Source organism: Chelmon rostratus, chromosome 17 (assembly GCF_017976325.1).
Source record: "Chelmon rostratus isolate fCheRos1 chromosome 17, fCheRos1.pri, whole genome shotgun sequence".
Lineage (NCBI taxonomy): Eukaryota > Metazoa > Chordata > Actinopteri > Chaetodontiformes > Chaetodontidae > Chelmon > Chelmon rostratus.
This window is the reverse complement of record NC_055674.1, coordinates 24,254,739-24,268,991: the sequence shown is the minus strand read 5'-3', so window position 1 is coordinate 24,268,991 and position 14,253 is coordinate 24,254,739. Positions and strand designations below refer to the sequence as shown.

Below are 14,253 nucleotides of genomic sequence, written 5' to 3'. Positions count from 1 at the left end.
AGTTGAACACAGCTCCCCCTAATATGATGGCTGAACGGTGCGGGGAATAGGTTTCTGACCTCTGGACAAATGGTTCTGACTAAGTATACTGGCCCCTTAAACGGCTGGTCCACTGTCTGACAACCAGGACAGGATCTACTTTACTCCTCCTCAATCTGAGGTTTGATTAAGGTTATTAGTGTGTGTCCGTTCACACACACATGAACATCACCTCTTTTTGATCAATCAAGTGTGTCAGCACAGTCAAACTCACCTGATGAGGAGATCTCTCAAGCAGGCAAACTCACAATGCCCCACATTTTCAACTGTGGAAAGAAAAAAAGAAAAAAGAAAATCTTTGGCTTTCAAAAACATCTGTTAACATTGATATAAACTGATTTGAATAATAATAGGACCTTGTGTTGGACTAATCAGTGTGCAGATACAATGGAGACTTATATCTATGTTTTATTGATTTCATTATATCAGTGTCCACATGACCCAATTTGGGAAAAATTAAAATGCAGATTGAAATGTTTTCATAAGCAATGCAAGTTATTTATTTGTAGCCCCATATCGTTCTAAGAATCGTAGTACTGGAATACTGTTCCTGTCTTATTGTGCTGTTTTCTTTTTTTTAATTAATTGGATTATTTTTCTTTTTCTTTTAACTAATTGTTATCAATTATTGTTTTTACTGCTACAGCAAGTGATAGTGTTTTCGTTCTGCTTATGTAAATGTCCCATACAGTATAAAAATGACTAAACCGAACTCGTTAATTAATTGTTAAACTGCAACAATAAAATCCAGGTGTAAGTAAGATTCCAACTTTCCAATTATAATAAACACTCTTCAAAAAATAAGTATTTTCATTTGGCAGAATGACGGACGGGTTAATGTAGATGTAGTAGCAGTGTGTGTGTGTGTGTGTGTGTGTGTGTGTGTGTGTGTGTGTTACGGCCCCTGCCGTATTTTGATTGTTTTTCTGTGACAGAGTGAGACCTCTTCTTTTCTGTCCTATCTTTGTGTTTGTGAGCAGGAGCATCCCTTGGAAGACTTGGAGGCTGATGATTGGCTGTACCATCAAGCCTGGCAGTACTTAAACCCATTCTTCCTGCCGGCCTGCGACTGGAGTCCACTTTGTGTCGGCCAAACTCAGCTGTACCTGAAAGCGTCACTGTGTAGTTGCTGAATGTATTGAGTGTAAATCGTTTTGAAATTTGTAGACCATAGAGATTTGGAGTTAGCTTAGTGAGAGTTGGTTTGTTTGTTTGTAATTCGGATTAGATTGTGTAAATATTGTAAGTATTTTTGTTTTCTTTAGAAGCAGTAGGGGTGGTCTGGCATTTTTGTTACTGACTATTTTCTCCTGTTTTACTTAGCCTAGGGAGGTAGGCTTAGTAAATGTTTTTTTGTTTATTTATGTTCCTACCAGGGTTTAGTTACTTTTTGGGGTTTTCAGATAACTTGTTTTGTTTGTTGTTTTGGCCATTAGTCCACCCTGAAGCCAGGCTTCTTTTGATAGTCCATTTGGTTTGTGAATTTATCTGTAAATTATAAAAAGTACGATTTTTGTTGGCAATAAACTGCCTGTTATCTATAGTCATTTCTCCTCCGCCTTTCTTTGTGTTGTGCCTCTGCACCCCTAGACCAGGGGCATAACAGTGTATGTGTGTATTTGTGTGTGTATGTGTGTGTGTGTGTGTGTGTGTGTGTGGGGGGGGGGGGGTACTGTATGATACATACAGTATCATTGGAGGAAAATATCACTTTTGATTAGTTAGAGGCACTGCCACACATAGAAATGTCATTTCTTGTTTGGAATCATCATTGCTACTGAAGCAGGACATTACATGATGGCAGGTAAACATTACAGCTGCCATAGCTGCTGTTTACACAAGGATGAATCTCGCCCCCGTGGCTGTGGAGAAACCAGATGTCTGCTTCAGTAAGAAGAAGTGAGGGTGCTGTCTTGTGAGAAATGGAAGTTAAAGAAATAGTCCAGCACATACAGATGTGTATTCCAGAGGCAGAAAATGAACCCTCTTGTGGAAAAAAAAGTAGTTTCAGGTTGCGCTGGAGCAGCTGCTATAGTTGTTGACCCCTTTGCTGCACCTACTCATCTGCCCTGCCAAGAGTGAGATCACAATCTGTACACAGTGGGAACTGTGATAAGTAAATGATAATACCAGGTGTGAATGAGGTTCCACTGATGTTTAACAGATGCTTTACCTTCAATGATTCCCCACTTTGTTTTACGGCCCAGCACCTTGTTTCCATTCACCTGGTGCTCCTTGTCTGTTCCCACCACAGCAAAGGGAATGTTTTCCTGGGCACACAATATAAGCATGTCTCAGTCAGGCTCGCTGGAGGGTCATTCATTCATTATAACATATGAGATCTACAATGTCAGTATCACTGAATGTTTTCAAGTATTACTTATTTTTTCTATGCTCTCCATCCTTTTTTAATTCTAAGGGATGTATCTTGGTAATATTCCACAACTATATACTTAATCAGGCTGACCCAGATGAAGGTAAATATGTTAATAATAATAGGACGATTTCGAACAATTTATTTCACAATTTTGGCTTTGGTGATATTGGTGTTTCTGACCTGTTGGGAGCTGGAGTCAAAATTTCTGACACTGTAGCCAGCTAGGAGTTTGTAAGATTTTTCCCTTTTTTCTCCAAAAATATCTTGTTCATATTTTGGCTCATTGCAGCCAAAGAGTTTTGTTTTAACTTGGACATGTTTCCAAAATGCATCAGGCTTGTTGAGATGTTCCTTTGCAAATGTCAGACACTGATTTTTGTGGTGAGACCTAAGTAAGGTTTTCTTCTGATGACTCTTCCATAAAGTTCAAATTTTTGCAGGTGTCGGTGCACAGTAGAACAGTGACTGCTTCAGTATCTGCTAAATCCTCCTGAAGGTCTTTTGCATTAAAATGGGAGTTCTGATTTGCCTTTCTAGCAATCCTATGATTTGTCTTCCAGGCCTCAAGTTGACCTCCACTGCTCCTGTTAACTGCAATTTACATTACAAACTAAGGAAACGGCAAACTGACAACATTATTTTTTAGCCTTCTCCTGCTTTGTGGCCATCAATTATTTAAATCCTGGGTCGCTGCTTAGAGGAGGCCATGACTGCTGACTGTTGGGACAAGGACAGAATATTTATAGGTTTGAAATTTGCATCACCTGGCCTTCTTTAACGATGACTGTGATTAACCCATAGCCCTAACCAGCTGATTAAGGTCTGAGACCTTGGTAAAAGTCGTGACACCTCAAACCTCTTGGGGTGCCCAAACTTTTGAATGGTCTCCTTTCCTTTTTTCACTCTAAAATTGTACAAAACAAAAAGACCGGTCTATGAGCTTTAGTGCCTAGAGGATCCTGGGTGTACTAATCCAGCCATGCTTCCCATGAGGAACAGTGCACTCACAAACTCCACAGGAGTCTAAACAAACAACAATTTTTCATTTCATGATGAACTTTCACACAATCTATATAGAGCGTAATGAATAGTAATAGTAGCCAGTGTCAGTTCTTGGTGTGAATAAATGACAGGAGTGGAGACTTTACCCTGATCCTGTCATTGAGGATGCGTTCCTCTGGATCCTCATCATACTCTTTCTGAGGGTAAACACAAATCCCATTGGCTGACAAGTCTTGCCTTATCTGTCAAAGAGTCAGATGAAGTCAGGTTAAACACAGGAATTGACTACTACTTACATTGAATAGAAATGTACATGCATGGTGCCAAGTGGCATGGTGAAAATTTACTGAGAAACCAGATTTTGTTCATGTTGCATAATCTTAACATCGTCTGGAGGAAAAGAAAGTAATTTAACGACAATAAACTTTGTTGTTGTGTTTGTGTGTGTGTGTGTGTGTGTGCGTGTGTGTGTGTGTGTGTTCCATCACCCTCTCTTTGAACTCCTTTCTTTCCTCAATGGTGAGTGTGTCTGCTTTGGCAATAACTGGTACAATGCTCACTATCTTCCCCAGTCTCTTCATGAATTCAACATCGATGGCACGCAACCTGGAAGCAAAGACAATGCAGGTCAGTGGCATAGCCTCTGTATATATAGACACTTCACTTCATTCATTGGTTTTTGGCTTTGGTCTTTTCTTGGGATTCGGTGGCAACAATTTAACATAAAATACATTTTAGTTAACATTTTGGTGCACTGATAAAAGAGAACACCAAGTGATTCCTAACACTTTCCATCACAGTGCATGCATGCCTGTAATTTGGTCTTTGACCATTAGATTCTGTTGTTGACAATAAGAATCTATTTTTGACCATCCTCTTGGATGAATGCATTAAGTGGGTACCATAATCGCCAAAAGCTGAAACCAAAGCAAAACAAATTCACCTCGCTAGCAACTATAAATCCACCTTTGTCTTATTTCTACGTGAAATAACAATCACAGTAGAAGTGTGATGCTGAACAGCAACAAACGAATACTGACCTGTGTCCAGTGGCAGGGAGGAAGTAGATGCAGCAGTGGATCCTGCTGTCAGGTATTCTTCTCTTGCGGTTGACGTGCAGCTCCTCTCTCAGGTATTTCTCATACTGCTCGTTGACGTACTTGACTATTGGCTCCCAGCTGGAGAAGAGCAGCAGAAGTGTCAGTGGGTGACTGGAAATTTCTCTATTTTTCTTATTCATGACCAGAAGAAAACCAAAGATGCTTTAATCTGTTTATCACTAATTTCAGACTTCTCTAATCTGTCTGTGGTCCTGTGGTCTGTGGTCCAACACCATGTGTACAAAAACAAGATGAAGTTTTTAAAAAACAGTAATAGAAATAGAACTTGTTGAATTTTGACTGTATCAGCACCAAAAAGGGTACACGAGTAAGTATTAATCAAAATCTGAAGTGCCATATTGATTGGTGCAAGTGGGTAAGGCCTATAACATATTTACTCATAATTAAAGATGCCTTTAAGAAATCCTGATTAAAGTCACTGGAGTCATCTCAGAGTAGCTCTTGAACATGCACACTAGCTTTCATTCAAATCTGATGAAGGGTGTCAAATGATAGAACTTCATGTGCACAGTTACTGAAATGCTGCAGGCTTTGTGATGAGGAAACAAGTGTGTGATTGGTCTCACTACTTGCTCACTTATGTGAAATCTGAAACCCATCCGTTGTTGCTTCAGCTTTAATTTTGGCCCATTGAGCTGCTTTTTTCTGCTGAGCGCAGAAGGGTTTGAACCTGGAATGCCACTTGCGGTTATATTTCTTTGTATTTGTTGTATCTGCAGAGCAGACAAAACAGCCAATGCCCAGCATCAAATATGATGACTGGTTTGGGTCTCTGGACTACAGAGCAAACAGAACATGTCTCAATCTTTCACAATTCTTGAAAGTGTTTTTGAAAATTAACAAAAAATTAAAGGGTAAATCAAGAGGAAAATCTAAATCTGAAGAGGTTTATAAAGAGAGAGCAGTATTATATACTGCATTTTGATTTTTTGCCTATTATAATGTGTTACGCCAACATACTCAAAAACTAATTAGCTTTACGGAAATTAGACTGTCTGAGTAGCAAGAAGTGAATTTTGCACATAAAAAACCTGCCAGACTCTGCTGTATCTGCATTTGCTGTCAAATTTACTGTGATTACTTGGTGCAGTATAACTACAAAGATCATTAATGTGTCTTCTATAATCTACTAAAGACTTCATTTCTCATTAACCCTGCTGCTTTCTGTCTTGGATTATAAATGAATGAATGATATCAGTTATTAATCAGTTAGTATGTTATGCCTGGTTGGCACTGCATGTTTGGCATCATTGATTCAGTATGATTTTAATGTCTGTGTTGATGTGTCAGTATAGTGCCCAGGAAGACTAGCGACCACTCTGTGGATGCTACTGGGGTTCAATAAAGAATGAGGAATAAAGCTATTTGCAAGTACTATTGTAGCCAGCTCTGAAAAATGCCATCTTCTTCTCTATGTCTATCCATCTGTCTTTTCTTGTCTCCACCCTCCTGTCACTCACCAGTTCTCATTGTTGATCTGGTCTCCAAATCCTGGAGTGTCGATCACTGTCAGCTTCATCTTCACCCCTTTCTCCTCAATCACTAGACAGAGAAGGACAGAGGGACATGGGGTTACATGTGCAGTGGAAAGGCCTCTGCCATGGCTGAATGCTTTTATGGTTACCAGACAATCCAGCAAATCCTCTTTCTGAAGTGTCAAATCTGCAGCCAACATGCAACCACAGTAGAAAAAGAATCTCAAACTGGACTGGAAAAATGCACTTTATGTCAAAACAATGACAAAGCAATATGAGGAAGGGGAAAGTAAAAGGGAATTCAAAATAAAGACTACAGGCTTCCATAAAAAACCCAGACGCTATGCAACACACACATATTTTAAAGAAAGCTGGTGTAAAATGTCTCTTTCATTTAATGATGTGCTAGAGCCCAACATCAATCACATAACAGCTGAGTTGAGTTTGGTAAGCAATAACCACAGTGTGGAACCACAGAGTCATGGTTTAAAATCCATTCTATGATCCCTGTGTGTCAAGTGATTAAAGTTAGCATTAGCTGGCTTCAGGGTAGAGGCTAGTTGAAAATGAGGTTGTGGCTAAAGGGATGCAATAACAACAGTACTAGGCTTAGTTTGGTGTAAAGATGAGGGGTAGGATTGGCCATGGTGGTATTTCTGTGATGATGATGATGATGATTGAGCTGTTACCTGTAATGCGTACACTCACGTGTAGATGTGTGAATGTTTGAGGAGAGTCGAGCAACAGCGTAAAGACTGTCATTTGACTCCGTTCATTCTTGAGTAAGAACACAGGAATCTCCTTTGAGCGGAAGCATGAGAGCAAACATCTGGAACCTGATCATTTAGATTTTCACAAACCTGCAATAAGGTAACACTTTGTGGCTGCTTCGACCAGTCAGCCAGTCAGCCAGTCACCAGTACAGCATCTGGTTTCACTGGTTCACAAACCCTCAACCAGAGAGGAAGAACTAACTACAAAAGCATTTCCTGTAGAAAATACACGAGTGATGAAATGCTGGTTCCATGAGATAACTCATGAACTGTTTATGTCATAATCAACTTATGCAGGCTTTGTTAATAACATCCCAAAGCTCTGGAACACGTTACCTACAGATATCAGGGAAGCCAGCTCACTAGACATTTTTAAAAGAAAGCAAAAAACCTAGATCTGTAATTTAGCTTTTAACTAGCTATGACGTTCCTGACAACAGGCCTGAAACTTTTGCCTCCCATGACTGATCAGTGTGCAGTTGAAACCTTGTGAAACCATTGGCAGGAATCAGTATTGCATCATAAATAATACAAAACTGGGGCTGCACATATAAATTGCTGCATGGTGCTACTAGAAGTCAGAAACTCCACAGGGAACTTTAAGTGATGGACAAACAGACTCAGAGTCTGCCAGTAAAACCTCCTGTCTGTCCACCCTTCTCCCTTCCACTCGGGTTTCCAGTGGAGGTGTGTGACTGAACCAACAGAAGATGCTCCTGTTTTGTTTGTTAAAGCAAATTATTGTACAGAGTTCACAAAGGTCTCAGTATGCTTCAAACTGTTTGGCTTTTTCTCTGTTAAAGTCACGGCTTTTGTCTTACATACATTCATGACAGGAAAATTCTGGCAAGAGTGGGATATTCATGTGATATTTGGCACCTGATGCACATGTGAGAGTACAGCAGTGATGTACAGACGTGTTGTAAATACTAAACAACAAATCTGGGAGTTGAGAGAAGCACTGCCTTGAAATTAGACTAGACTGCCTAAACCTAAACCCTGACCTTACTTTATCTAATACTACCCAGCTAGGCTGGGACAGCTACAGATAACATTTGATAGCCTAGCACGAGCTAACGTTAACTGTCTAAATATAAAGCTCACATTCATAACAAACGTTATCTGGAATTGCACATGATAATTGGTTTGGGCATGCCCTGACGTGACTGTTATTTGACCGTTAATTTTGCTGAAGTTGTCAAGAGAGTTGGTTAGTTAGTTAGCTAGCTACCCAAGATGAAGCTAGCTTGATACCTAACCTGCAGAAACGGGTGATAATTCCACCGGTGTCTTCATCATTTCTTCACTTACTGGCTCTGCTACGAGAACTGCTGCTGGAGGACTTTCAGCAACCCGTTCACTGGACAATAAAGACAGGTCCACCATACCATTTATCACAGTGGCCTTTATTTATTTATTTTTATCAATATAGTCTATCAATATAGAAACATTCTTAAAGTGCATGGGAATGATTGAAACATCTTTTTTTCCAGGGGCACTTGAAGAGATACACTGATTTGCCCCATGTTGGAGAAAGTCAGATTTCCATCTACTCGCATTATACGGATATACGCGCCGCTCCTCTGGGGCTAATTTCTTCAAAACGACTCCAAATGCCACCAAAGTTGTCTGGGTGAGTAAATGGTCGTATGTAATGCTAGAAATGAGGTCCAGGTTGTAAAAAACCTTTAAGGTTAGGGTAAGACGAGGTTTAACTTAGGGTTAGGGTAAGATTAGGTTTAGGTTAAGGTTAGGGTAAGAGCTAAGGTTAGGCAAGTAGTGGTTATAGTTAGGGTAAGTCTCCAGAAAATTAATGTAAGTCTATGCAATGTTCCCCAAAATGCATGTGTTGCTTTAAAAGAAAACCTTAGGGCAAAGACATGAAATGTAATTTATCTTCTGAAGGCACGCACACGCACACTTTGGATGACTGCCTGCTTGGACCTGACACTTTTAATTTGTGGAATGCTCTTTCTCATTTGTCACTCCAAGAATGTGAAGCTGAAGATGTCTGCTAATGCACTCTCACATGTATCTTCTAAAGTGTAACGGCCTGACACATTTAGCCTTTGCACACTCCAGAAAGCATGAAAAAACTGCTCAAGAAAACTCTTTTCTGGTATATATATCCATACATGTTGCTGAAGGGGACAGCATTGCAGTAAAAAGCCCAAATATGGTGATGAAGCAAAGTACAAATTTCTTCAAATCACATCCTCCATGTTCTTTTTACAGTCCAAAAGATTAGTGAGAGTGACAGGATGATATGTTTCTTGCGTCTTTACTATTCTTAAAGGGTGTATAGAGTATGCATACAAACCAATGCAATTAGAGGATGATGAAGGCTAGTTTATTTACCGACATACCTGCATTTGCATTTACCAGCACAATAATCTGATTTTTGTGGAATGTCCCTCTTTTGAGCTGTCGTACCTCCCTCTTCTCTGTGTCAACTGCATAGCCAATGTGAATATCCACTACATTCCATGGCAAGAAAGTGCTGAACAGAACAAATAACACATTGATCTTGCACTTCTTAGAGCATGATCAGAGCCAGAGGGTCGCAATGTGATTAAAATCAAATAAAATCATTCTCTGGGGAGCAGATGTGCATTAGCTGTGATATTTTACACTGTACAGGATAAAGTTGTGACTTCATGGTGAAGATAACTGAAGGGTTAAGTCTATTGTGTTCAGGGAACATGCTCATGAAATCAAGTTGGTGTGATGAGGAAGTGAGGCTCGCCTCCACGTGACAGGACTATCAGAATGAAACTGGATCACAGATCTGCCCCCTGTAAATGTGTGATTCCAAGTGAGCCGAGCTGTGTTACTGACTTCAGTTACTTTGTACAGTGTACGGTTATTATGGTTAATTTGTGAATAAAGACTATTATTTGGTACCATAGTTCCCTTCATGCTTCTCTGTGACACCTCTCACTCAGACTGTCACAGTTATGCAAAACAGAGGGTTGAACCCAACTGCAGGACACCAAGGAGGCAGGTGTAAGAAACAAAAGCAAGCTTTATAAGATAAAGCTGAAACCAGTCCACAAAAACATGCAACAGAACCTGAGGGAGCAGGCTAAGGTAAATCAAGGAACGAGGTGAACAGTGACCTTCAAAATAAAACAGGAAACAGACTAAACAAACCCTCCAAAACCACAAGACAGACCTTTAAAGAAAGTCTCTACATTCACCACCACTGCTTGAGAGAGAGTCTCATCGCCTCTGGCTACCAGCTCGTCTCCTTATAGTGGAAACTTCCCAGAAGCTAGATATCATCAGTTACTCACACCTGAGCAAGTACAGTGTGATGCCTCAGGCCATACTATCTGAGGCCTCACTGCCCAGAAATCCAGGAGAATTTGGGAAGTGAAAAGCAGTAGCACAACTGTGACCCTCCAGCAACTGTAAAATACATAAGAAGCTGAGTAGAAAGTGTGTGTGTGTGTGTGTGTGTGTGTGTGTGTGTGTGTGTGTGTGTGTGTGTGTGTGTGTGTGTGTGTGTATGTGTGTTTGTGTGTGTGGTGGGGGAGGCCACTAACCATGGCTGACTGTGTGCAGTTTGACTGTTTTGGAGATCTTCTCTTCGTAGTTGGGGGTGCAGGACTTCCGGCTGACTTTGGACTTGAACAGAGTGTTGACCAGTGTGGACTTCCCCAAACCACTCTGACCTACAGACACATAAAACCAGTGCTTTTAACCATTTTCTGAAGTGTGTGTAAGATTTTGTGGTATATATTTCTGCCACATCTCCTTATCTGAAGAAGACAGTAAAAGCTCTCAGTCTCTGTCAAGGCTGCTGCTCAATCCAAACATGGCGTTAGTGCTGGACTGGGACCTTTATAACCTCTGATGAAATGACCTTGTGACCAGAGGGTCACCAGTTCAGAAATGACACTGTATGTAGGTATTCTTTGTTAATAGTGTGTGAAGTGTTAAGCAAGAGTGTGTGTACAGGCAAAAAAACACTGACACTGAAAGGCAACACAATCACACATCTATAAAATCTCATTGACCTTATTTGTACTGGTTATTGTAAACACAGAGTAAACAATTAGCAAACTTGAGTTTTGAATGATTATCAAGGGGAAACTTCCTGTTTTCAGTCAAAAAGGAGGGGAAGTGTGTGTCTCACAACCTTCTCAAAACCACTTCCTCCTCACAGAACCGTACTTCCTCTTAAAATAGAAATGCAAAGTAAAACATATCAGTGAGGAAGAGACCAAGCAACCCCCAAACATCTTCATCACACACACACACGTGCACATGCGCACACACACAGAGACACACACAAACCTGTTTCCAACACTTGTGGAGACTTTCCATAGACTTAATTTCCTGAAGACTTATCCCGACCCTATCCCTAACCACTACTTACCTAATCCTAACCATAAACACTATCCTCAGCTTCATCCTCACCCTACTCCTAACCTTAACCACTGACCCAAAATCAGCTGTTTTCCAATAACTGTGACACAAATATATATATTTATCTACCCTATTTTTATTGATGCTGCCTGTAATGCCTAATTTCCCCAGCTGGTGATTAATAAACTTGATCTCATCTTGTCTTATCTTAACACTTCACATTTGCCTTTCATATCATTTAAATACACATAAGATAAATTCATTGCCTAAATATCAATATCCCAAGTATCTCCTAATATATTTGCAGTTGCTTTACTGACATATGACTTATCATGACAGGCTGTCATCTATCATTGTCTTTGCACACCACACCCTACACTACAATCACAACTACACGACACACAAAACAGCATCTACCAGTCTAGCAAAATAGTTTCTACTTTTTTGTCACAGAGTGCTCAAATTGTATACTGAGCTGATGAAACTGTGGGGAAAACCAACAATATATATGCTATCACAAAACACAAGGTAAACAGGGTAGTACCTATCACTGGGAAGCAGTGTGGGCACTTAATACTGGGCCGAGAGTTGAATTCATCCTAATTTACTTTGTGACAATTAGTCAGAACATTTCACGAAGATATTTTCCTCACATGGCTCAGTCCTGTTGGTGACTACTTCCAGGAGTTTTACCTACACCAGAAAGCCACTGGTTTACGTTCTTTTCACCACCCCATGAAAATAAAGTGGCAGAAATAGGAAACATCACACTCATTACATGATCATCTCAAAGTGCATATTCATTAGACTGTAGTATTAGCAAATGATGGTGTAACTTTCATAATGAAGCAGACAGTGTGTAACACTGCTGCAACAACTAAATGCAATAATAATAATAAATAATAATTTGTCACTGTCTATGTGTGTGTTCATGTGTGTGAGACTCACCAACCACCATGATGTTGAACTCAAAGCCGGCCTTCATGGTTTTGCTCCTCATCTGGTCCAGCACTGCCTCGATGCCCACGTAGCCAAACAGGTCAGTGCCCCGGATGAAGCTCACCTGCAGGCCTGGCACAGACTGGCACTCCACCTTCACCTCTGCCTCCAGCTCCATCTCTTTCTTCATCTCTCCTTCTTCCATCCCCTTCTCCTTCCCCTTCTCCTCCATCTCTGTTTGACCCCCCACACAGTTCTCCTCTTTGTCTGTTATGGAATTGTGGGTATCCATGGTGGCTGGTTGTTCTTGACTCTTGCCCTCATCTTCTTGCACTTGTCCCATGATGCCTCTGTCCTTCTCCTGTCTCTCCTCCATTGAGGCGAGTAGGTCCGTCTCCAGCTCTCCAGCAGTTTCTGCAGTTTCAACAATCATTATCAATCATTATTGTATTTTAATTGAAAAGCAAACTTGTCAGTGATGTCTATGCTGAAACTATGTAATGAAATTACCTCAATTTGTACAATGTTTTTGGAGGAGTTTTGTGCTTTGGGTATACTGGGTCTGTGGTTGGTCTGTCCCTAAACTGAAGACACTTTGCCTCTAATCCAAGATGCTTCTGACTGACTGCTGGGAGGTCTCAGGCATCATGTGTCATGGTGTTAATGACTCATGTGACCCTAACGATTGACATGATAGCTGGGCGGGTCAATGATCCCGCAAGAGGATAAATGTCTGAGACTTCCCAACAGAGAGGCGAAATGTCTTCTAGAACCACAAGCAGGTCCAGTTGCCTTGGGAAGCACGTCTGCAAAGTGTAGTTCAGTAGTGATTGAACACAGTTCTCCAAACTGAGACTAGTATTCTGTTCTGGTGGACAGGTTTTCTGTCAATTGTACACACATGCTCATCCACAAGTGACAACAAACTACATAATTCTTTCTCAGAGGCTTAAACAGACAAGCAGAACGTAGCTGGTGTATGTGTAACTGAAGTCTGTCGCTTCTCTGATCTGTGAGAGTGTGTCTGTGACGTCTGGTCTGTGCTGTAAGAGGATTGGATGGTAGTGGCAATCCCCCAGAGAACCTGAGGCTGTGTGTGTGTGTGTGTGTGTGTGTGTGTGTGTGTCTGTGTGTTTGGACTTACAAATGCTGTCAAATACACTGACAATCACCTGAAACCAGTGTAACTGAAGAATGTCTGTGTGTGTTTGTTAATGTGTTTCTGAATGACTCAACAAGCTGTACCATTTTACAAGGCCTTACTCTCATAACACACACAGACGCACACACACACACACACACACACACACACACACACACACACACAGAGGCTATTAGTGTTAGCCCACATAATTTAATGAGCTATAAATATCCAACTGTACAACCGTTTGAGCAGAACTAATCCTCATGAGTCAGGACAGAGAAGGACAGAGTGAGAGGCACACACACTGGGTGTTTTAAGCATCTTTATATTTTGCACTCTACTGAACTCTGCTGAAGCAGGAGGTTACTATTAAAAGAATGTGAAGAAAACACATATTGAAATGTATTTGTTTGCTTGTTTAAAACTTCTTAATTTTTTTTTTTTTTTTTTTTTTTTACCAGGGAGGGGGGTCTAACAAAAATATGATGTTGCATTCTGTAGGATTCGGGGTTTTTGGAGTGTGACTCACACTAGGGATTAGGATATCTAAGCCTCTGCAAAAAATATTTTGGCCGCTGTTTTATTAATGTGTCTCTTGTGAGTCCCCCACATTAATGCAGGTGCAATACTATATCACTGGAGAGCCCCTTTACACGGACGTGTATCACACAATTTCAGATTAACTTGGAGAATTGTAGTAAGAGGACTGACATTTTCAGAGACAGGGCTTTTTCATCAGAGGAATACCTTGATGATAAAGGTATGTGGCATCAACTATAACTTACTGCAGTCTATGCTGTAAATATTAAAAATGCACACAGAAAAGTTATACAGTCGTTGTTGCAGAACTATTCTAGACAAATTCTATGTTTGTACATTTAAATAGAGCATTTTAAATAGTAATATTAATTTCCTCAATCATTTGTGTTTTGGTATATTTTTTATTCAAAGTAAGTAGTCACACTAAATGCCATTACAAACATCATGCCACGTAGCTCAATATGTAGCT

The 14,253-nt window shown here is 40.4% G+C and overlaps 1 protein-coding gene across 3 annotated transcripts in view; it reads right to left on the bottom strand.

Moving 5' to 3' along the window:
- The window catches only part of sept12 (septin 12), a 62,443-nt gene that overhangs the window by 4,907 nt on the left and 43,283 nt on the right, over positions 1-14,253 (bottom strand). For all 3 annotated transcript variants that reach the window (XM_041956230.1, XM_041956231.1, XM_041956232.1), the window contains 8 exons: positions 12,110-12,514; positions 10,336-10,464; positions 6,000-6,081; positions 4,459-4,596; positions 3,907-4,024; positions 3,565-3,660; positions 2,213-2,309; positions 254-305 (listed from right to left, as the gene is read on the bottom strand). In XM_041956230.1, the coding sequence (XP_041812164.1) occupies positions 254-305; positions 2,213-2,309; positions 3,565-3,660; positions 3,907-4,024; positions 4,459-4,596; positions 6,000-6,081; positions 10,336-10,464; positions 12,110-12,514 (1,117 nt within the window). The remainder of the gene's footprint in view (positions 1-253; positions 306-2,212; positions 2,310-3,564; positions 3,661-3,906; positions 4,025-4,458; positions 4,597-5,999; positions 6,082-10,335; positions 10,465-12,109; positions 12,515-14,253) is intronic.